Genomic DNA, 25,438 nt, shown 5'->3' on the forward strand with positions numbered 1-25,438 from the left:
TGATCCAACTCCACTTATTCCACAACGAGAGTGCTTCTGCATTTACATATTTAGTATTTTTGCATGTTAATTTCCTCATACTTTGCGATCTACATCACCTGAAGCTGGTTGAACAGTTTAGAGTGCATCTGGACTGTGAGCTGTGTAATTCTTCCTCTCCTCAGTCAGGCGCGAGCGTGTCATCATTAGAGTTTAATGTGATCTCATGTTATGTTAAACGAGATCAAACGATTTTTGCAGACAATTTTTTTATAGTCGACGTTGTCGATAATGTTGTCTATTCGTTTCAGCCCTATTTACAGAGTATGAATGAGAGTGGAAAGAGAGAATGTTAGCACACATAAAAAAATCTGCGAGTGAGGTGCTGACAGACTAAATCCCAGCCGACAGTGGCCACATCTCTCACGCACCGAAACCAGAAATCACTCATAAATACGCCAAGGCTAGCCACCATTTTATTCCAATGCTCTAAAAGTGTACCCTCTTGCACACAGATATAGTTTAGGAAAACCCTGTTATTCGCTCAAGTTCAATCAAATTTCAGGTTTGAGTAACTATTTGTAAACAGCAATTACAAGCAAGTGAACACCTGTGCACCTACTTATTCATGCGATTATCTAATCAGCCAAACATGTGGCAGCACTGCAATGCATAAAATAATTCAGATACAGGTCAGGAGCTTTAGTTAATGTTCACATCAACCATCAGAATGGGGAAAAATGTGATCTCAGAGATTTCAATTGTGGCATGACTTTTGGTGCCAGACGGGCTGGATTAAGTATTTCTGTAACTGCTGATCTCCTGGGATTATTACACACAACAATATCTAGAGTTTACTCAGAATGGTGCCAAAAACAAAAAACATCCAGTGTGTGGCAGTTCTGTGGACAGAAATACCTTGATAAGATAGATCAAACGGAGAATGGCCAGACTGGTTCGAGCTGACAGAAAGGCTACGGTTACTCAGATAACCACTTTGTACATGTTGAACCTTGAGGCGGATTGGCTACAACAGCAGAAGACCACAATGGGTTCCACTTCTGTTAGCCAAGAATAGAAAACTGAGGCTGCAGTGGGTACAGGCTCACCAAAACTGGAAAGTTGAAGACAGGACAAATTTAGTCTGGTCTGATGAACCTCGATTTCTGCTGATGGTAGGGTCAGAATTTGGCACCAACAGCATGAATCCATGGACCAACCTGCCTTGTGTTAACAGTCCAGACCGGTGGTGGTGTAATGACCTGTTAATGCCAATCAATCATCGCTTGAATTCCACAGCCTATTTGAGAATTGTTGCTGACCATGTGCATCCCTTCATAGATAATTTACCCATCTTCTAATGATTACTTCCAGCATGATAATGCACCATGTCACAAAGCAAAAGAAATCTCAAACTGGTTTGATGTACATGACAATGAGTTTACTGTTCTTCAGTGGTCTTCCCGGGCACCGGATCTGAATCCAATAGAACATTTCTGGGATGTGATAGAATGGGAGATTCGCAGCATGAATGTGTAGCTGACAAATCTGCAGAAACTGCATGAAGCAATCATGTCAAGAAATTTTTCCAACATATTGTGGAATCCATGCCATGATAAATTGAGGCTATTTTGAGAGCAAAGTGAGGCCCTACCCATAGTATTAGTGTTCCTAATAAAGTGCTCAGTGAGTGCATACTTGCGTAAAAAGTATATACTCAACTTCTCTGTGCTTGTGCACTTTAGTCTTCAAAACACACATCAATCTTACCCATAGAAATAGTCAACAGTTATTTCCACTCTTGAGACACTTAATTTCTTGTTAACTACTATTAGCTAAAGATGTCTTCAAGGCTGATATCTATGAACCTATCAGGTGAAGAGAGACCAAATTTGAAGCTCCATTTTTGGGAAATGACACTACATGTTACAATAAACTTATCGTGCCAGTTCTGAGATGAAATGTCCACTATGTGGTGCTATAAGCAAGTTAAATGTTCTCCCAAAGAGTTGAGTTTAAGTTTAATGCTCAATCGAGTTTCAAATCAACAAACCCTACCTGCCTACCCTAAACCATTCGCAAGTGCAATGCTTTATCAGTTGAACTACCACACAATTTGATAGAGCTGGAGCAAGCTTGTAAAAAAAATAAATAAAATAATATAGCGTTCCAATTCCAGTCATTTAAAATATCTACTAAATAATATATCTTTTAAATATTGCCTGATCTTGATGTGAGATTAGACATGAGAAGCAAGTGATAGTCTCACACATTTCATGAACACAGCTTATGAGGTTATGAAATATTAGTTGTGGTTAACAGTGTACCAGCAACATCAGCAACTACAGCAACGGCCAAATATTTTTAAGGCGATATTTATTTACACATTAGTGGAGGGAGATTTACACCCCTGGTCCCTAATCGAGCGGAGCTCATAGTCATAATCAATCACTCTTATGACAGAGAGGCCAATCTGCCTCTTAACCTTTGGGCTGAAATAACATACACTCAGTCATGCTGCTGACCCAGGAGTCTTCATTACACATTCAGTATCAGAATGAGATCACACTACAAACTTTCTCTCAGCATTTAAGACTAGCACTAGACTGAACAGCCCATGGTTAGTCTCAACTAAAAATCATATTTAAGGGCAAACAGTTCTACAGTAAGTGATAGGTAGAGCCATGTGTAATGGACCAATCACAGCCCATGTTCAGGGTTTTGTTTGCAGTTTGTAAGTAGGAGAGCCTCATGGTGATCATATGAGATCATGACAGAGATGAATACTTCATGTCAGCGAATCAACTGGCATGCATGGTACAGACTGAGCAAACATAACAGAAGATAATACAGTATGTGTGTTTTTGTTGGCCACCCATTCAGAGCCACAATTGATGCTGCACTCAATTACTTGTGCCCTGTGCTGTGTTTGTTGTTTTTATGGATGTTGACGAAGTGATGTGCAAATTTAAGTGATTGTTCAGCTCATTCTGGTGAATTTGTATGTAAGGTCTTGTCTGAACTTTCTCCCACAGATGGCTAAGGTGATAACTGCTGTTAAAAGCTGGCCAATCTGCTGTAATTACTGTGATTAACACTGAGAACGTATTTCTAACACTTGTGACAGGCAAACTGCGCCCTTGGGGAACAAGCACACAATTCTCCCCATCCCACCCTCTAACGAACACATTACTCTTAGCTACTCATTCTCTCACACACCTCATTCATTCTGTCACACTTCATGTTTTCACTGCCTCTTTTCCAAGCTGGCAAGCTCCTGCTGTTATTTCATTTCAATATTAACTACTCGAATAGAACACATTCAAGCTTTCGAATTAGGGCTACAACTAACGATATTTTGATAATCGATTAATCTTTGATTCTTTTTTTGATTAATTGGATAAAAAAATACATTTGATTTCTTGTATTTTATTCAAATATACTTTTAAAAGAACTGATAAAGGGTGTAAGGATTTGGTTAGATTTACAGAACTGAATTTACGATTCTATACTCTCACAAAACTTTGTCAAAGCCTGAATCATGAAAAGTTACTTTTAAATGTATTATTATTATTACTTTCAGTAAATATGCAAAACAGTTCCTTTCATTACTTGTAAAACTTTGTAGAACACAAATTACTGTTCATTAAAGAGTAAAATGATTCATCAGGGATGGAATGGGACTAAAAATCAGCCCAGCTGAAAAATACATAATTATGTTAGATACATATGCTTGTACACTGTCACTGATTACATACATTTTAAGTATTTTAAATTAATATTGTAGGTTTTAAAATAGTATTGTCACCGATTACATTTTTCTAAACTATTCTTTTCAAAAAATATGTGTGTTTATCCAGTAAACTAATGCTTGCCATGGTTTAAATTTACTGGTGGAATCAGATATTACATTTGGCATTATCAGGACCCTTAGCATTATTATACATTATATTCAGCATTATATACAGTTTAATACAGTACAATAATCCGTAAACATTGTGCGAATTCACTCAAAAAGACTCAACCTGGTGCTCACTGGATTACATGTGCTCACATGATGAGAAATTATAACACTTTAAACCACATACTTGACCTCTGAGACATCAGTGAAAGCTGCACAATTGATTACATTGAAACTGAAAGCTCAGTGAAGTTTCTTCGCATTCGCATTTTGTAAAAACTAATTTTTTTGCAAAATAATCGGAAATACGAGCATGATTCAAGGGAGTTAACACACTTTCTGAAAATGTATCAAGTCACTCGCTATTTTCATCAGTCACTATAGATCTTGGTCTACAGTGACCTTAGTCTGTAGACACAAATAGAAACGAGGCTGTGTGAGGGATTAAATTTAAAGTCTTAAATCACGTTAGGGCTGAGCAATGAATCAAATTTTATTTTCAATTACAATTTTGGCTTCCAACGATTATGTAAACAAGATAATCGAGATAAAACGATTATTGTTACGCATTCTGTTTATTACGCTATTAAAGTTCAAATAAACTGGCATTTCTCTGTGTGAGACTTTGAGTTGCGTGAAGTGACCGGGGAAAAGATTGAATGTTCCCCGGCTGATGCACTAGCTAGATTATCCTGTGATGGCTTATGATGTAGTGAATCATAACATATGTCATGTACACTCTATGTATCTTATCATGAAGAAAATCGGTGATATGCAGCTCTATTAAGAAGAGAAAGTTAGTTTTTTATGAGTTAAAGATGAATCGAAGTGAATATAAAGGTGAGAGAGTGTACCGGTAGTCTTAGTTCATTATACACTTGAACAATGTGCACCTGAACGGTCAAATACATTTCAAAATGACCGTCTTGGAGAGGTTTTCATGTAAACACAGAGAGTGATGTCTAAAGTGAATGTAAACAGCAGAGAAAAAAGGATATGTATTAAGATGTCGGACTTGTAAGCATAAATGCAAGCTAATAGACCTGCTGCTGTCAAGTGTGTCATTATAATAATCAAACAACCATAACAAGAAAATGAGAAAACAATCACTGCTCTTGACTGAGTTACTTTAGTAGCTTTAAAAAGTATTAATGTATTATAATCATAGAATTAAGACCAGTAGTATAATGTTGCATTTCATTCTGAATGTTTACTTGAATACTTGAAACTGCTGAATTTGAAAAAAGCACAGAATTTTCTTAATATATACTTTTTGTTCTATTATTTTAAATCTATTTCTATTCATTGCTGTTGTTTATTGTATTTTATTACTGACTGTTTACTAGTCTTGAATAATTACTTAAGAACTTGAAACCATTCTTCCATTATTAACAAATTAGTTTGTTTTATTTATTCTTTTATTTATTTGTTGTGGTTTTGAAGGGCAAAACGCTTGGTTTTTTTGGTATAGTGATAATGTTCAACCCCAATTCTGAAAAGTTGGGACAGTAGGAAAAATGCTAATAAAAACAAAAAAGAGTGATTTGTAAATTATATTCACCCTTTGCTATATTGAAAGCACTATAACTAAACATAATATTATGGTTTTTTTTTTCAATGTACAGTAATTTAAAATCAGATGATTGCAACATGCTCCAAAAAGTTGGGACATTCGGGAATTTAACACAAACATAATTTCTTTTAATAACACTTATAAGCATTTAGGCCATGAAGACACAAATATGTTAAGTTTAGAAAGTGGAATTTCCCCCCATTTATCCATTATACAGGTCTTCAACTGCACAATTGTATGGGGTCTTCGTTGCCGTATTGTGTGCTTCATAATGCACCACATTGGAGACGGCCAGTATGTGGTTTTAAATTTTCCTGATGAACATTCCAGGACATCCCTGGAAAAGATGGTGCTGGATGGCAGTATATGCTGTTCCAAAATTTTTACATATCTGTCTGCATTAATAGTGCCCTCACAGATGTGCGAGTTACCCATGCCATGGGCACTGACAAACCCCTGGCCCATACAGACACTGGCTTTTGGACCTGACACTGATAACAGCACAGATGGCCATTTTCCTCTTTGGCCCAGAAAACATGATGCTTCGATTTTCAAAAACTATTTGTAATGTGGACTCATTGGAAGTTATCCCAGGCCCATGTTCATGATATCCACTACAGATGAATGATGTTTTTTAAGACCGTGATATGATCATAAGGGATCAGAGATCACGCGCATTGAAAAGTGTTTGTTTTTTTGTTGTGTCCTTTATGCACAGATATTTGACCAGATTCCTTGAAACTTTTAACTATAGTGCACAGAGGGTGAAATGCCCCAAATCCTTCCAGTTTGTCTTTGGGGAACATTGTCCTCAAAGTGCTGGATTACAATTATTTGCTGAAGCATCTGAAGTCTGGAATGATACTTGCTAGGCTGTTTTTGTAGGCTCCTTATATAACTTTAACATGATTGGCTCACATGTTTAACATCTCCTGTTTCACATCACCTTGTTATTTCAACTCATCAAATTATTATTAGTCTTAAATTGCCCCGTCAATCATCTGATTTGAAATTACTGTACATAAAAAAATTAAAAAAATGAAATTCACAAGGTATCATATAATCATCATATAATGTTTAGTTATAGTGTTTTCAATTTAGCAAAGGGTGAGTATTATTTACAAATCACTTCTTTTTGTTTTTATTCATACTGTCCCAACTATTTTTGAAATTGGGGATGTATAAAATTTATTGTACATGGTTGATCTTGCTGCAATATCATGATGAAAAAGTGGATCTCATTCCATAGAAATATGAGTGCAGTGCAGTTGACATTTTACAGTTTACTATTCCCAATGCAGTTTAAATTCAAGTTCAAGGAAATCCACTGTTAATAAATGTATGATGTTTCCAAAGTCAGTGAGTAATATTGTTAAATAATCGAGATCTCAGTATTGGCCAAAATAATCGTGATTATGATTTTTGCCATAATCGAGCAGCCCTAGGTCACGTCTCTCAATTTTCCCAACTGGAAATTTGTAGACAGATGTATTTTTAATGTTTAAACAGTTGAACAATCAACATCGTGGTATACAACAGTGTGAAATATTGAATACTTTTATCCCTCGCAGAATAATTTTAATTTGAGTCAAATTAAATAATCTACTGCAAGGTTTTTTTTACTACATCAAAGTAATCTAACTCAGCAAAACTAAACTCGAGTGTTTACAAAACTATTGCTGATTGTAGCTCTAACCAGCTCAATTGTTTGAAAATGAAGATATTTGTTTTGAATAGTGATGCTCCGATTGATCGGCCGATATTGGCTTTAAATAGCTCAATCGGCAACCCCCAAAAGCGCCGATCAAAAAAGCCGATCGCGTGATGTAAATAACTCGCGCAACATTTCTGCATGTGGCGCGCGTGGGAACACAATAGCAGAGCAGAGCTGGCTAGACAGCAGCAAAATGACTTCTCCTTCTCCCGTCTGGAGGTTTTTCAAAGTGTCAGACAAAGACATAAAATTAGCCATATGCAATACATGTCGTGCTGAAATCCCTCGATGTGGAATACACCAACGGCATTTTAATACAACCAACATGATTAGGCATCTTCGAACACGCCATACAACAGCTGAATATGCAGAGTATGAGAGACTAAACCAGCCGACGCAAACATCCCCATCCCTCAATCAGCCGACTGTGAGTGATGCCTTTAAACGACGTGAACCATACAGCCGGGATAGTAAGAGATGGAAAGACATCACGTCCAGTATCATGGAATTCATTTGCCTCGACGAACAACCTCTATCCGTTGTGGAGGATAAAGGGTTCAGTTGCCTGCTAACCTGCCTTGATCCACGATACGACCCCCCAGGCAGGAAATATCTAACTGATGTGTGTCTCCCCGCGTTGTACAAATCCGTGCACACACACATTGACAAGCTTCTGAATGATAGCGTACATATTAGCTTCACAAGCGATATATGGAGTGCAGACGCCTGTCCAATGTCCCTGCTAAGCTTAACAGCGCACTTTATTGACTCAAACTTCAAAAGACACAACATTGTGCTACACTGTCAGGATTTCACGGGGTCACATTCTGCGGAGGCTTTGGTGAACGCATTTAGCGGCATGTTTCAGTCATGGGGGATCCAAAACCAATTCTAACCGACAACGCCAAAAACATGCAGAAAGCATGAAAAAATGCAGAGATGCTCATAGTCATCAAGAGAAACTTGCCTTTAGTTTATGATTGAGACCTGAATGATTTTGTCCTTTGTGAGGCCAAGCAAGTTTTTGTTTGAAACATTTTGTGGCCAATTGTTTAATTTTATTACATTAAAAAACACTACATTTTACAAGTAGCCTGGGCCTAAATGTGACCTCATCCTATCCCAAGTTCATGTGGGTTGGTAACTATCTGCTTGGCCTCCTTTTGTTTCTCTGCCTTGTTATTTATGAAGGATGGCATTGGCTTACAGTAGCTAATCTAGCTATACATTATTTTATTTTTTGGATCTGATGTAGTTAGTTCCTCAACTACATCCATTGTAGTCTGCCTGACACCTCTTTGTTTTGAAAAATGTTACTCTGCCTTATTTGGAAAAGATGGCATACAGTAGCCTTATGTTATCTTGTTTTCTAACTACAATCAAATAAACATTGGTGGTTCTTTAAGATTTTCTTGACTCTAGCATATTTTTACTGATAAAAGATTCCCATTCCCCTGCCATTCTGTGATCGGCAGTGATCGGCAATCGGCAGATCATGATTTTGGTGATCGGTAATCGGTGATCGGCCCCAAAAATGCTGATCGGAGCATCACTAGTTTTGAATAAAGTACAATTGTTACATCTGACTAAGAAATGCAAAATATGTTCTTCAAAGAGCATCTGCTGTGATAGTGAATACTGACATAAACATGCCTGCACACAGACAAAACACATCACACAATCAGACTCTGAAAGGACTCTCTTTGAAGAAAGAGAAGGGAAACAAAGTGAATTTCTGTCACTCAGTACCACACCTTCCTATTTTAGCTGCAAGTCTTCTGTCAGTAAGCCAAGCAGAACATTAATGTTTTAATGTCCAGATCTCTCACAGACATTCTCTATTCAACAACCCCTCTCTATCTTTCTGAAAAGCAGGTAACTAATGTTACCAGTAAAGTCAGGAATTACTGTAAATATCTATTACTTGCGAGCCATGCAAATCTTCGCCAACTGAGATCCAAACCTGAACTGGTAGTCTCCATGTGACCTTGTAGTCATCAAGGATTTTACTAGAGGACACAAGAGCATTATGTCAAACAGATGCCCACTGTAAAAAGTGAGACAGTTGTGGTAAGATCCCATTGCAGTTGCAGTGTTCAAAGCACACGCAATTTCATGCTAGCAGATGGCGAGTACAACATAACTGACATTACTGACATTATGTACACACTGCTTATTCTACAAAAAGGATTACAAGACAACACCTGTTTGCTGTCAGTAACAGAAAAAGAGCAGAAGTCAGAGTCTTTCCACCACCCGTGAACTAATAAAGTAGCTTTTTTTTCCTAAACTCAATAACAAAAATGAGCACAAAGCAATACACTAGTATGTACACAATCACACAAACACTTACCCATCTAGCAAATCCACCTGTTTCCTTTGTTTTGTCCAGCCATATAACTAGTATACTGTGCAGTGGTTGAAAGAAACACATTGCTCCACTCTACCACAGCAGTGAGTGATTTAAACCCACTGGGTTGCACCATAGTGTTTGAGGAGGTGGAGATCATAGTGTATGTGTGTATGATCTGAGGCCAGCAGCAGAGAGGGAAGGACCTGACACACAGCGAGGAACAGTTAGACTGACATCACCTACAGAGACCAATAATAATCACACTGAGCATGTGAACATACACACAGAGCATCCAGCACAAACCCCTATTAACTAGGGATGTTAGCTGCATCTGAAATTGGGTACTGTCAGAGTATTGTTCTGCATTTGATAAAGAACATACTTGTCACGATTAAAAATTGTAAAGTGTCCCATGGATGCACACTTGCTGGATGTATTACTGTTTAATGAATACTGAGGATTCTGAAATACTGGTTACAAACTGGTAATTACAAGGTTATTAGGCTATAATTGTGGTTTATGAGGACATTTCTAGTGTCCCCATAAATCAAATCACTTAAAAAAAAAACTATGTTTTAAATGTAAAAATGCAAAACATTTTTTGTGAGGGTTAGGTTTAGGGGTAGGGGATATAATCTATAGTTCGTACAGTATAAAAAATAATTATGTTTATGGAGAGTCCTAATAAGGATAGCTGCACCAAGATGTGTGTGTGTGTGTGTGCGTGTGTGTGTGTGTAAAGCTCTCTCATTACCCGTGGCTTATGTTTCAGTAAGATGGGGATTGGCGGCACACATGCTGGGTGTGTTAGGGGTGTTTGGACTGAGCAACCTGAAAATGCAGACTTCCCAGTGTATGGTCATAAACAAAGCCTTTGGCTCAACCTGTTGCTACAGAAATCCAAAGCAGAGCCTCCCTTCTACTTCATTCACTGTTTGGATCTCTTTCTCCTCTTCCTATATAATTCTGCTACACTTTAACAAGTTCTTTCTTCTAAATCAAACTCAAGGGGTCATTCTGTGTTGGCATTGGTGAACGACAGAAAGTGGGGCTGAAATAAGGGACGTGAGGCTGGTGAAGTATTCTGCTTGTGTGTTCTACACGTCTTTATTCATATATTTGAAGAGCTAAGGGGAAGCCAAAACAGCCAGCTGCCTCAGGAGTCTCTCAACACACTCTTTAGTATGACAGAGTTTGGGTGGTTGGGAGAGTTGCTGGTACCCCCTTTTTAGACCCTGCAGAGTCTTGGGTTGGGTTACTGTCAGAACAAAGCCAGCTCTGTGCAGGGAAGCTCTCTCAGAGGAGGCTGTGGCCCAGACAGTCACATTGACACACAAACATACACACTTGTGATGGGCAGAGCACAGACACTCATATATCACATCTGAGGCTGAGAGGAAGCACTAGTCCCCTGTCTGTGTGTGTGTGTGTGTCGGTAGGCACTAGCCCTCAGAATTCTCTGCATTTGCATGTGTGTGTTTGTGTTGTATCTAATCTAAGCAGCAGCCCTCAGCAGGATGGTTGTTTGCTTTTCCAGTATCCCCTAAGTCCAAGCACATAAGGTCCAGACTGAAATGTCTGGTTTAGGATGTCAATGTTTGTATAAAACTTGATGCACGGGATAAAGACTGCCATTTAAACCAAAATCAAACAGCGTCTTCTCAGAGTAATGTAATCTGGAACAGATGGTGACGATCCGGCGGATGGGACAGCTCTTCATAGAGCTTCTGAAAGAACAGCCTGGGTCTGGAATCTCCCATAACTGGAAGCAACGGTGATAAAATGGAACATTTCACACTTCATTAGTGCTTATTTATATGCAAGCACACCCTCTAGTGAAGAATTCTCTGGAGCAACCGCAAGCTGTCCCAAATTGTCCTGAATACAGCCTCCAGGCAGCCTAACCCTGAAAAATCATCTATTATAAAAGCATTACTGATGACTGAAAATTTTAATTTCATTAGCACGTTGCCAAGTTAATGATGTGATACTCAAAAACATAAAAATACATGGCACACACAAATATGATGTGGGTGATTTGTCCTATTCAATGTCATATTCAACCCCAAATCAATTCAACTATTAATATTTTAAGATGCAACATTTTCAGGTCACTTTGGAACATTTCAATCCTCAATTCTCATTACCGTAACACTTCTGAACTATTTACTTGTACTATTTTCATTTTTTCCAATATTGATTATCATTACCATAACACAGCAATTTGTGCTGCAGAACAGTACAATGATTTTAGTACCAATGGAGTAGAACCAATTTTTTCTTAATGCAGTAATGAGAATATAGTAATGGCCATCTTTTTTTGTATTGCATTAATGAGAATTGGGGGTAAAATTTGCCTAACTGTCATGTCGGTAATGTAACAGTATAAAAAAATTTTAAGGTCCTAAAAATAGGCTTCATTTTCTATATGCAAAATATAATTTCTAGTTTGTTTGTTTTGATTTTGGAGTAAAATGGGATCAGAACACTATCTTGACAGCTTTCATGAGATTCACATCGGCAAAATATTTAAAGAGACATTTTCAAAGATATATATATATATATATATATATATATATATATATATATATATATAATATATTTTTATTTTTTTGGTATTTTATTAATTGTATTTATTATTGACCTTTCTTTTACCGCATCCACATTTTGATGGCTGATTTCAGCTTGGTGCTACAACACATTTAGCTATTGCCTTCCCTGTGAAGGATGCTGCCTAAGAATTTGGCAAAAGAAGGTATCTTAGATAGTACTTAATCTCTGGAACAGCCTTTACATGCTGCCAAAGGATGTCTATGTTGTAGCCCATTTTGACACATATTTGTATGATCGTCTGATGGATAGTGATCACATCAGAGCACTCTGTGAAACTTAAATCCTTGACTAAGCTCTGTATGATCATATGAATGCTCGAATAAGGAGCTCAGAGACGTCTTCACATTTCAATTGGTAATTCAGCAGAAGTGATGGAAAGAGAGAGAGAGAGACAGATGTGAACAGAGGTCTTCCTAATCCTGCCCTGTAGGGACAAAGGCATTTATTTTACCCCTGCATGGTTATGAGTGAGTGTCAGCAGAAGAAAAGATAAGAGATGGAGAGAAGGTTTGAAAGACAGAGTCAGTTAGGAAACAAATCATTCTTGAGGGAGCAATTAAAGCTCTCCTTTTCCTAACTATGAGCTCACATTCTGCAGTCAGTCTGTTCAACAGCTGTGCTTCTGCACTTGAGTGTTCAGTGTTTATCATTTGAGTGAGGAGCTCTCTACCCCTGAGGGACCACAGGGGTGGCAGAGAGGCAGTTATCCCACCCAGAAGGTGGTCAGTCGAAAAACGTCTATCCTCGGCTACCACCATGGGTGTACAAAAGGCATCTCTCCCCTCTCTTTATGGGTCACAGTTCCTGCTTGGCTTGACCTTACTTCAGCCTGGTACTCATCTATAGAAATAACATCTAGCAGCTCTGCTGGAGAACTGTTTTACCTCATAGATTTGGTACAGCTGCGCATAGCTTTTCTTTCAGTCTTAAGTGCACACAGTTGTGCTTATCAGTTGTGCTATCTCTAGAGTTGGATAGAGACTCAATCCTGCCCTGTGTTCTTCCTTGGTTTATCAGAAAATTATTTGCAAGTAGGAAGACAATCAAGACAGTCTCTATTCGTGCAAGTGAATCTAATTTGACATTTTACAGGCAATTAAATCTCTTGTATTTTTAATAGTAGCTAAACTGTCAAGGCCAATAATGTTTTCCAAATGTGATAAGGTTATGCAGAGACAAGTCTGGGTCTGACAACGTAAGCCGCAGATCTAATCCTGCATTAGTTAGACACAAGGGCCAACATCTCAATCAATATTTCAATGGAGTATTGAAAAAGAGATTGAGGGGATTACAGTTATCTTCACATGCACATCCAGGCAAGATGACCTTCTAATACACAAAAACACATCTGCACTTGTATAAACACTGGCCTTAAATTCGGTGGGGTGAAGTGAATGTCTGTGAAGGTACGGTTCAGTTTATTTAGCCAACAATTCACACAGCTCAATTGGTGCCAGATCAGTTGGAAATGGCAATACAAACCTCTAACCTACCTAACCGCTGACCTTATCTTGAGGGCAGGGCAAGTCTGCCATGGTTAAATCAAGAGCAAGTACCTACTTCGTGACTCTTTGGCTCTTTATCCCATGATTACTCACCTCTCCTTCTCTCTGAGGTTGTCCAGAGGCCTAATTACGGCTTCTCTGAGGCTTTTGTTAAAATATACTTAAGAAAACACACACCTCAGCTAGATCTCTGCTCACTAATCGTTCTGTTACCACCGAGACCTCAGACTGACATATGCATAATTGTACAAAACGAAGAGAGGCTGGAGGGAAAGACAGAAAATAAGCTTCAATTTTCATCTAGTCCAAACAGAGAGAAGGGGCACTACAAGGTGAAGTCATCACAAGTGTATGGTAGGGTTAAGCCCTCAGGGAGACCTTTCATTTCTGTCTCTCATCCTTGTCATTCAACCTCAGTCTGTTGAGTGAGAAGCAGGTGATAAACCCCCAGGTATTTTACACTATGCAGTTTAACATTTACAATTGATACAGTTCAGAATGTCAGCTACCGTTGTGTGTATTTTTTCCCCATTATGTATTTAAAAAAGGTATTTTTTAATTGCTGTAAACAAACATTAGCATTGAGAACTTATTCTTTGTAATTTGTTTTGAACAGATTATTTAAATACACACCTACGCATATAATACACACACAAAAAAACAACACCGGTCAATTATACAAATAACAGAGCGGCTGTTCCACAAACATACTCTGTTATTAAAAAGCACTAGAATGACAGAGCACATTTTTATTTGAACATGTTCACTGAGAAAATTAGAGAGCCTTAATAAACATTCCAACTTCGTTGAGCTCACTATGTTATCTGTGCTACACAAATTAGCATCTGTAGACGCAATCTCCAACAAGTTTCACTGTCAAATTTATAAACACTGTAGCCTTACATACTGTCGATATCAAATCGCAAAGGCGACCTATGAGATTATTACAAATTTCATTCAGTTCTTCTCATACAGAAAGAGACAAGACCAAAGAGGAATGGACAGATAAAGACAAGTCCAAAACATGCTAGCAGTTGGCCCTCAGTAGACTCTACATTTATCTCTGGAGTGTGGCCCATTCAAATGTTTGTGCTTTACGTTCATTTAGCCTGATGGTTTCCAGACTCCCTACATTTAGTGTTGCATGTCGGATATAGTAGTGTTTACACAATGTCTCTTGTCTCCCCGGCTTCTATTTCTTTCTCCCTCTCAACACCATCCTCCAGCCTAACAAGACGGATGGATTTACTTTAGTCTTTCAACCTCTGGGGTTTGGGAACAACCTCAGTATGACCTCTTTGAGAGAAAATGAATCAATATAGGAATGGATTGAGAGAGTGCAGGAATGTCATTGTGAATGTTATGACTACAGGCAGGATGGACTGAGATGATGGATGGCATTAAATGAGTGTCTGACTTCTAATTCATCATCAGTTCTCTCCATACTTGGCGTCTCCACCCCTTATTCCAGCACACGCAGTGTGCATCTCTAGTTAAAGCTGTGTTTTAACACACCCTTATTCCCTGCAGCATAATAACCACTTACAAGAAGCCTACTGGAAAAAGAATAATCATATGGTTATAAAACATTGCTTACTTGTACGTAAGGACACACACACACACACACACACACACACACACACGCACGCATCACTGGGCAGGCTGTGAGAGTGGGTGGTGCTATTGTTTGCTGGCCATGGGCAGTAAATCAGGTCGTTTCCCATGGTGTGTAACCTATGTGTGTTTGCTTGTCAGGGGATGAGACATCACCGCAGACTACAAACATAGCATGCTGTGAATTACACCCCTTCTCTCATCACACACACTCACAGTGAGCCATAAATGATGGCCTTTCAATACAAAAGAAGGTAAAGAACGAGAGGGACAGAGTGCATAGAGACATGCTCAATCGTCTTGGTTTGACATGCTAAAGAACTTGCCGTTCAGATTGAGCTGACTAATAACCAAAAATCTGTTATCTCTCCAAAAATAGACAGAGGGATGTTCTTAATTGATCCTCCAGGGGAAAGGTTTCAATCAATCATTCATTCCAAACAGTTACTCAACACAGAATAAGACAATGAAAAGAGACAAACTGAGAGATCACTTACATTACCTAAGATATCTCCCAAGACTTCTGTACATTAATACATGAAAGAGGCCGTGTTTTTGGCATGGCCCCTGTGATAAAAGATACCAATTTTCAATAAACTGTTGCATTTACTCATCATAATATTTGGAATAAACAATTCTTCCTCTAAGTAATAGGCCAATAGTTTATTAGCCTGTTTATTAACTGAAGGCTGTTTGTGAAATCTGGGACAGTGCCTAAAGAGTGGCAGAACGGGGTGGTGGTTCCCCTCTTCAAAAAGGGGGATCAGAGAGTGTGTGCCAACTACAGGGGTATCACACTTCTCAGCCTCCCTGGTAAAGTTTACTCCAAGGTGCTGGAGAGGAGGGTTCGGCCGATTGTCGAACCTCAGATTGAAGAGGAACAATGCGGTTTTCGGCCTGGCCGTGGAACGATGGACCAGATCTTTACTCTCGCAAGGATCCTGGAGGGGGCCTGGGAGTATGCCCATCCGGTCTACATGTGTTTTGTGGATCTGGAGAAGGCGTATGACCGGGTCCCCCGGGAGAGACTGTGGGAGGTGCTGCGGGAGTACGGGGTGGGGGGGGTTCCTTCTTAGGGCGATCCAATCCCTGTACGTCCAAAGCGAGGGCTGTGTCCAGGTCCTCGGCACAAAGTCGAGTTCATTCCATGTGGGGGTTGGTCTCCGCCAAGGCTGCGCTTTGTCACCAATCCTGTTTGTGATATTCATGGACAGGATATCGAGGCGTAGTCGGTGTGGGGAAGGTGTGCGGTTTGGTGGGCTGGGGATCTCATCGCTGCTTTTTGCAGATGATGTTGTTTTCATGTCATCATCGGTCCGTGACCTTCAGCTCTCACTGGATCGCTTGGCAGTCGAGTGTGAAGCAGCTGGGATGAGGATTAGCACCTCTAAATCTGAGGCCATAGTTCTCAGCAGGAAACCGATGGAGTGCGTACTCCAGGTAGGGAATGAGGTTTTGCCCCAAGTGAAGGAGTTCAAGTACCTCGGGGTCTTGTTCACGAGTGAGGGGACAATGGAGCGGGAGGTTGGCCGGAGAGTCGGGGCAGCAGGGGCGGTATTGCACTCGCTCTATCGCCCCATTGTCACGAAAAGAGAGCTGAGCCGAAAGGCAAAGCTCTCGATCTACCGGTCAATTTTTGTTCCTACCCTCACCTATGGTCATGAAGGTTGGGTCATGACCGAAAGAACTAGGTCGCGAGTACAAGCGGCCGAAATGGGCTTCCTCAGAAGGGTGGCGGGCTTCTCCCTTAGAGATAGGGTGAGGAGCTCAGTCATCCGTGAGGAGCTCGGAGTAGAGCCGCTGCTCCTTTGCGTTGAAAGGAGTCAGTTGAGGTGGTTTGGGCATCTGGTAAGGATGCCCCCTGGCCGCCTCCCTAGGGAGGTGTTTCAGGCATGTCCAGCTGGGAGGAGGCCTCGGGGAAGACCCAGGACTAGCTGGAGAGATTACATCTCCACACTGGCCTGGGAACGCCTCGGGGTCGCCCAGTCAGAGCTGGTTAATGTGGCTCGGGATAGGGAAGTTTGGGGTCCCCTGCTGGAGCAGCTGCCCCTGCGACCCGACTTCGGATAAGCGGTTGAAGATGGATGGATGGATGTTTGTGATTGCAAAGCAGCATAGCAACTTGCTATATTAATAAAGAATGTGTGGTCACAGATGTGTATATATCAAACATTTTACAGCTTTGAATGCGGCTCATAAGAAATCTCTTTTATAATATATCATTCAATTGATGTGTTGTCACAGGTGTGCATGTATCGGCTATTTACAACAGCTTCAAATGTGCCCCATCCAATCAGTTTTAACCGACAATATTAATTTAATAGCATGCGTTTATTTAAAAAAATGTGCTTAGCAGGTGAGAAGCCTTTGTCAAGCACATGAAAACAGGTATTCACACATTCATATGAACACAAACATATTCGCTTGGAGCTCCAGATGTTTGTGAGGGACTACAGCACTCAAAGAGCGCTCAACTATCTCAAGAGCTCTCCACATCCATCCATCAAGCCCTTAACACCACTCATCTGCCTCAAACTTCATCTCTCTGCCTCTTTTTTATTCTCTCATCCTCTCTCCCCCTCTTGTTCAGTCTCTCAACAATGTCATCATTGCTGAAATTACATCTTCAACACAGAGCCTCACCCAGAGTCCAGTACGACAAAACTGCTCTTCAGCTCAACTGTCTGTATTCTTGCTTGTGGATTGAGCATGTCAAAGCTGTAAACAGTGCTCATTCACAGCAGACATTGTGTGACGGATGGTTGTAGCCAGCAATTGATTTTATTCAACTCATACATAAAAAACAGCACTCATAAAATGGCTAGTCTTTGTCTTATTAATTGATGCTACAAATTAAAATAAATTACGTTACTGGGAATTATTGCAAAACAAATCAGCTGTAATCTGTTTAGCGGACTCAGACTCTGTTGGACTACTGTGGTTGGTCCAAAGTTTGACACTGGCAGCATATTAAGAGAAAGAGAATATTTTATCATTCTCAGTAAAACCTATTAAGGAAAAACTCAAGATAACCTATTAAGAAACACTTTGAGATAACTTTTAGAAAGATAAGTTGTGATGTCAGTGTTCAAGATTTCTTTTCAGATCAATAATGAAAATCAGTGGACATGAAAACTGACTCCAGTTGAAACACTTCCCATTAATTTAGCTCTGGCTGAAGAAGTCTCTAGTTTTTTCCCCCGCTCATTTCATTAACAAACATTCTACGTGAATTTTCTTTTGGTCTCTATTTGAGGAACATCAGAAGTGCTAATTACAATATAATTACAGAACACTTCATATTAACAATCAGTTGTAGATGACATAGATATTGCAATTAATTATTGCAACCTCTGTAGTCACAGAATCCATGATAAAACATACATGAACACATCTTAGTACAGACTAAATTGGTAGCAGTTAATTTGAAGACCCTTCATATTGCTGTTCACACTCTAACTCTGTCCGAAATTGAGCATAAAACTGTTTAGAAGCATGAAACGCAGGCGAAGAATACACTAATTGAGGCAGGCTGGACAGCAGCCACCTGCAGGCTATGTGAGAGAGACAGTAATTAAGTCGAACATTTAATGATTCTTCTTAATAGGAGTGAGAGACAGAGCAATGAGGAGGAGAAAAAAAATAAAACAAGCAACAATTATACAACATCAGGAGGCCGAGAAGAGGAGAGGGTCTCTTTTGGCAAAGCACCGGTGAAGTAGGCATCTTTGCAGATGGATCCTTGCCACATATCCGGGATTGGAATGCATAAGTAAACTGTAACAGGGTAAACCACAAAGTAAAAAATTTTTTGCTTATCCATTTGCGCTAACAACAAAAGAAAAAATCCACTATTACACTTTCGCAGATTTCCAAAAGAAAAAGAAAATAAAGAGCACTGGATTACAGCAGTTAGAAGAGAGAAAGACGGCAAATTTACTGTCACTTCCTCAACAGCTGTATGAGAAACCTCTTGCAGATGTAGTAACTCAGTAGCGATGACAAATCTAGAAAACAGAATCAGCGCAAAATATTGTCGGGGCAGTGGTCTAGCAATTAGTGCACATAATCTGACACATCAAGCTTCACCTCTTCTTAACAATTTTTTTCTGTCCTCTCAAGACTCTTTCTATTAAAAAAACTGTCAAAGAGTCAAAACATGATACTAAAATTGTTAAATATTTAACTTGTGCAAAATTTACAAGATAACAATGCAACAATATTTGACTCTCTGCATATATAGAGCTAATTTTTATTCATTCATTCATTAAAAAGAAAGCTGCATATTCACAACACAAGGTTATGCATACTAGCACATAACTTAGTTCAAGTTTACCTGTTCATTCGCTTCATGTCTGTGGAGATTGCAATATTACGTTTATGTTATGGATGTAGCTAATTAATCTCACATATATAGAGAGAGTGACGTTTTTAACCCTTTAGTAAAGTTCATTGTACAGGTGTTCAATTCTTGCAGCTCAAGCATGGAAATACTACCTACTCCAAAATTCAAAAAGACCTACAGCCCTATAACTGATCTAAAATCATCTTTGCTCTGCTCTTGTAGTTTAATCTATATTATTCCCTCAAAGGTGACTGTTCTCTCTCATCTTATAGTTGAATGCAAAACACTTCATGAGCGCCAACCACCTGAGTGTGAAAAGCACACCAGCGAACTTCTCGTTCTAGGCTCCAGGCAAATATTGACATATTTTCTATTTCTTTTCTAACTGCTCTTCAGTTATACTTTCTCTTTCTTCTTTTGTTTATAAGGGTTAATATTCTAAGCAACTGGTAATCCTCTGTAACAGAGAGCGCCCTGCATATATTCGCTGTCTTTCATCTCCCTCAAGCCACCCAATAAAAATACCACAGTGCTTAAGTTCATCTGCACCTGTTCTTTGGAGGACGAGCTTCTTTTCTCCATCCACCAATGGAAATATTTGCATATGGCAAGGCGAGTAGAGGACAAGGGGATGTGAAGGGGAGAAAGACACACATTTAAATGGAAATAGAGTCTGGAGGGAGACGAAGTGGCCTGGCAGTCAGTAAAGAGAAAAAGCATATTTGTGTACTGTTTCCCAAGCCCAAGCTTTTCAGGAGCAGAGGAGGCGGGCCTGTGTTGGTTTAAGGCACACAAAGGGAGTTTAATCCTTTCAGAGGGGTCGTAATGTCCACGGTGAGGCGTCTCCAGGAGGTAAAGCCTCTCTGAAAAAAGGGCTGCCATTCAGCACCCCTCTGAACCCCACAAATCAAACCTCTAAATGCCTTCAAAGAGCAGAATGTGGGAAATGTGTTTGGGATCCCGAGGGTGTGAAGTAAGGGGAAAGGAGGAACAAGGGGCTTGTCGGCATCAATCAGCCCCTCTCTCTCACCTCCTCCCTGGGGTCAGATCTCCTTCCAGCCTCCATCATTCCCCCCGTCAAACTCTCCATCCTGGTAACGCACCATTTACAGAGGAATGTGGATTCACGAGGCTGGGCTCCATTATGTTGGCCTGCCTGGGGTTGGTAAATGGGAGAGCTCAAATTCCAAAGGCTTTAAGAGCAAATTAGTGGTGTGCTGATGGGCTTCTGCTGTCTAAAAACACTGATGTTTTAAAAGCCTCAACTGACTCCACTCTCAATGCCCGGATCCTTTTACTAGGACGTTTTTACCACAGACTTCACACAAACGAACTTCCTACACCCATGGCAGGACGTTTACATGCACACAAAGAGCAGGCGGTGTGTGTATCACAACTGCACACTGTATAAACACAAAGCACACTTTTAAAATAGACACTGTAAACAATATCACACACACACAGAGTATCAAACCAGTGGGGTAGAATTGCTTCATCCACTATCGCCGTAGCAGTCTGTGCCGCAGATCCACCACCTTTATTTAGCATTTCACAACTAATCAATTTCCATAACAGAAGCCAGACGCCACTGCACATGGGACTCAGTGTGTGGCGTTTACACATGCTGTGCGCCTGAAATGGATTTTCTCATTCATCACTCAGCAGTACATTGGGATCTGTTTAAAAGAGTGGCTCAGATGGATTTCTCCCAGCCCATATGCAGTGAGAAAGCACGGATACAACACACTGTGTCTGTCAATGGAATCGTAGTCAGTTTCGAGGAAAAGTGCCATGTCCCGTGCCACCCAGGATAGCAAAACACATTAAACATAATCTGACTGTCATTCTGGTAAATAAGGTTACCTAAAAGAATGTGAAAGTAGTTTGTAGAGCAATTGCTCATATTCTAGTTTCTATAGAGCATCAGAGCTGCATGCTGAATTAAATCTTCATATAATAAGGATAACTATAAGCACAACTGTAATTATCATAATACCATGATAATAATAATTATGTACATTTTAGATTATAATACTATTATTTAGCTTTGCAATGGCTGACTTTGCATCAGAACAACAACCAGGACAATTGTAATTTTAATAGTGTGAACCATATTGTTTGCATCAATGTGGTTTCGCATGAACAATCAGTGTAGATTGGCGAAAATAACATCAACAGCAATTTTACCATTACATAACTCTGATTTCCACAAGCTGCATGCATAGGGAAAATTTGATTGAGAGAGCATGTATTGAAAATGAACGACCACCATACCTTTAATTGCAGCTGTGCTGAAGAGTTTCTCTGAGCTGGCATCTGAGCCCTGTGAGATGGAAGAGAAAGAGAGAGTCAGTACATCTGCTTCAGAACTAAACAGGTGGGCTTATTCATCAAAGGCTGCGCAGCACTAATGAGCACGGAAAAGCCTTCACTTCTCAAAGTGGCCACTGGGTGGCACTGTGGCTCCATGAGGAAAACGCGCTGCACTTGTTACGCTTTAACATTGCTACGTTATTGTGCAATCACCCAGCGTTGCAATTTACACAGCATTGAGGTAATGAAAGCTTATTTAAGTGACAATGTGGTGTCAAAGGGGCATCGGCTAATCCAATTGGCTAAACAGCAACAAAGATTGTGCAATTACATACATTAGCATCTAACCTGACTGTCCACTCAAAGGATAGTCATTCGAAAGGAAAATAACACACATGCCGAGGCTAAGATCACTTTTAGCCATTTTCAACGATTAACAATCACAATAACGAATATAACAAAATTTGGGGGGAGGTAAACTTGTTATGGACATTAAGTAAGGATTTTCACTGAATACTGTCAACGATTTCTGAGGTAATATTGGATTTTGGACAGGTTTAGTAACACTGTATCCATATAGAGTTTGAGGCAAAATTGTACAGGACAACCCTGTACTCAAATACTTGCCAATTTTAGACACCTTACAGGTCTTCTTAGCTAAAAGTAGGCATCTGCATTTAAATAGAGAGGCGATGAGGTGATGGTAATTTAAAAAAATAAATGAAATAAACCCGGAAATAAATACAAAGAAATCAAGCTCATGACTAATAATAATAATATGTATAATGTAACACATTTACTTACTACATAAAAGTAGTTTATAATAATTATCAAATGACGTCAAGAGATTTCCATATAAAGATGCGTTCACGCGACCCCTTTATTCAAACGTCAACCTACAAACATCTGGCAACATTCACTGCAGAGATTTCAACAACACTTTTACAACAATCATCAAAAGCCTATAATGTCAAGAAAACGGCGCTCCAATCCTCCAAAAGGCAAAAGACGTCCCATAAAACGTCGAATGACACTGTGGTCTGTGTCGAAATGTGAACTAAAAACCGTCCACAAACGGTCAGATGAACGTGCGCGTACCTTTTGATGTGGCGAGGTTGCCACGGAGGAAAATCACTTTGGCGGTTCAGTAAATACGGCTCAGTTTCACATTCTGCTTGTCAAACAATGTAATCCACAAACCGGCCGGGAATTCCTCTCACTCCCTTTGAAACGAATGACAGCCATGCAAAATAAGAAGCCTTTTTCCCAGGGAATGAAAAAACAAACAAACAAAAAACATCCACCGTTAGAAAAGCGCGGAGAGCTCAAAGCGAGAAAGGCTCTCGGACAAAGGATGCCATGTGTTTCGTACCAAGAGGGACAAATCCTTCAGATTGCCCTTCGTGAGCAGAGAATGATGTATGCGGCGAATTGGCCGTGTGAAATCCTCGCCAACCGTCGCGTAACGGACGTTCCCGTTAATGCGCTTTTGTGTCAGGCGCGCGCTCAATGAGGAACCATCCGCGCGAGCGCGTACAGACTCGCCTGTCTCCGGCGCGCGGTTCGTTGAGCGCTCTTGCGGAGCTAGAAAATCCAACAAAGCATACAGTATTTTCCTCCAATAGCCAGAATGGGTGGAGTAAAAGAAAACACACTAATACCCGCCAGGAGCCGAGGCGGGGACGTCGATTCCTTTCCTCGCTATGTTCGCTGGTTTAAGCTCGTGTCCTGTCGCTGTTTCCCGAGCAAGTGCTGCCAGTATCCGCGCGCTCCGCAGCGCACACAATCTCTCTCTCATTCACCCAGCGGGTCGTCTCTAGAAATCTCCCCTCGCGACCGGGTCCTCCCACTTCCTGATTCTAACCTGACTTCATTCAGCTCCTACCTACTCTCTCTCTCTCTCTCTCTCTCTCTCTCTCTCTCTCTCTCTCTCTCTCTCTCTCTCTCTCTCTCTCTCTCTCTCTCTCTCTCTCTCACACACACACACACACACACACACACTGAGTGTGCTTCCTCCACTGAGTGTCTGGGCTGCTTTCCCCAGTCCAGTTTTGTTGGGCAGACAGTGCATTAGTGTGTGCGTGTGTTTGTGTGAATAGTGCTCAGTGAGACCTACTGACAAAGGAGACCTGAAAGAGTGCAAAAAGGAAATGGAGCGACCAGGAGAGAGGAGGGGGAACTGGGATAGAATGATATTCTTTCACTCTCTGGCCGGAGTGAGATGATGTCAATGGCTAATGAATATCCCAGTTGGGGTGCAGCAACTGTGGAAGAGTAGGGAGACAGAGACTCTCTTCATAAGCAGCACACACCTTTCCCTTGCCACAAGCCTTCCTGCAGAAGAAGTTAACTTCTCTACCATCAGGGCTCACCCAGGCTGACCCAGAAACTCACAGACCTGCTGAAAAGCGGCTTTCAGTCTGGTGTGAGACCCTCGCTCTCTTTGCCCCACTGAACAATTTGTGGGTTGCCTCAGTTTGTCAAAGTATAGCATTTATTATAATTTTTTTTAAATGTATTAGAAATTAATAAGATAGGTCAGAATGGTTGGCTCCACTAAAGTGCTGTCTTTGTGTTTGTTTGTGTATTGTGCATGATACTTAACACAGGGAAAGAGAATTAACAAAGACTAAACTGATCAACTACATCTTTGGCGATTATACACTAAGGCTGGTCCTAATTGTGTTTCCAAACTATGGTGTAATATTAACCTCCTTCCCTCAGAGTTTGATGAAAAGCCAGAAGATCTAATTCCAATAACCTCAACCCATGGATACTCAAACCCAAACAATCCAGCAATCTTCAGATAATGCCAAACATTCCTGGAAAATCTCTTTAATCTGACAGATTTGGGGTCCCGTGGCTCAGCAAACCAGTATTAACCCTTTGAACTGCAGGTTAATGGATTAACTAGGGACTAGCATTGCAGTGACCTTGACTGCCTCCAACTGAGTACGAGAATGAGTTAGCTTATTGCTGAATGTTTATCTTTCCTTCTCTATATCTCTCACCCCTCATGGTTAGAGCCAGCGGGAAAAAGTGGCTCTACGCTCCATCAAAATAAGACCACACTCAACCTCCAACATCTACCTCAACAAAACAACAGACCTGAGATTATTTTTCTACATGTGTGAAATAAAATAATGTATGTATCGTGACCAGAAGCTTGCAGTGAGGGTACAATATTAAACTATTTCCTTATCTTAACTGTACTCGAATATCAGTTGCACTTTATTTAATAGTACGTGTACTTTCAGTATAATTATAGTGTATTTACCCAAGAAAGTACTGAGTACTATTAGGTAACTACATAAAGGTTAAGGTTAGGGATGGGATTAGGTTTAGTATCTATAGTAATTACTGTAGTTGTTGTAATTATATAGTATGTACACGTCAAACAGTACTGTAAACTAAAATGCTACCAAATAGACTTGAAAAAAAAAACATTTATAGCAAAAAATGAGATCTCCACATTACGAGATGCCAGGTTAAGTGCCAATATACATTTAGAGTTTACTGTATAAAAAG

General features: G+C 40.1%; 1 protein-coding gene across 2 annotated transcripts in view; it reads right to left on the bottom strand.

Moving 5' to 3' along the window:
* LOC127635793 (autism susceptibility gene 2 protein-like) overlaps positions 1-25,438 on the bottom strand; it is a 421,414-nt gene that overhangs the window by 21,626 nt on the left and 374,350 nt on the right. The window contains exon 6 of one of the 2 annotated variants that reach the window (XM_052116015.1): positions 21,872-21,920. In XM_052116015.1, the coding sequence (XP_051971975.1) occupies positions 21,872-21,920 (49 nt within the window). Of the gene's footprint in view, positions 1-9,520; positions 9,670-21,871; positions 21,921-25,438 lie in introns of those variants that run through there. The other variant, XM_052116016.1, reaches the window with a different exon arrangement.

This window comes from Xyrauchen texanus, chromosome 43 (assembly GCF_025860055.1).
Source record: "Xyrauchen texanus isolate HMW12.3.18 chromosome 43, RBS_HiC_50CHRs, whole genome shotgun sequence".
NCBI classification, from domain to species: domain Eukaryota; kingdom Metazoa; phylum Chordata; class Actinopteri; order Cypriniformes; family Catostomidae; genus Xyrauchen; species Xyrauchen texanus.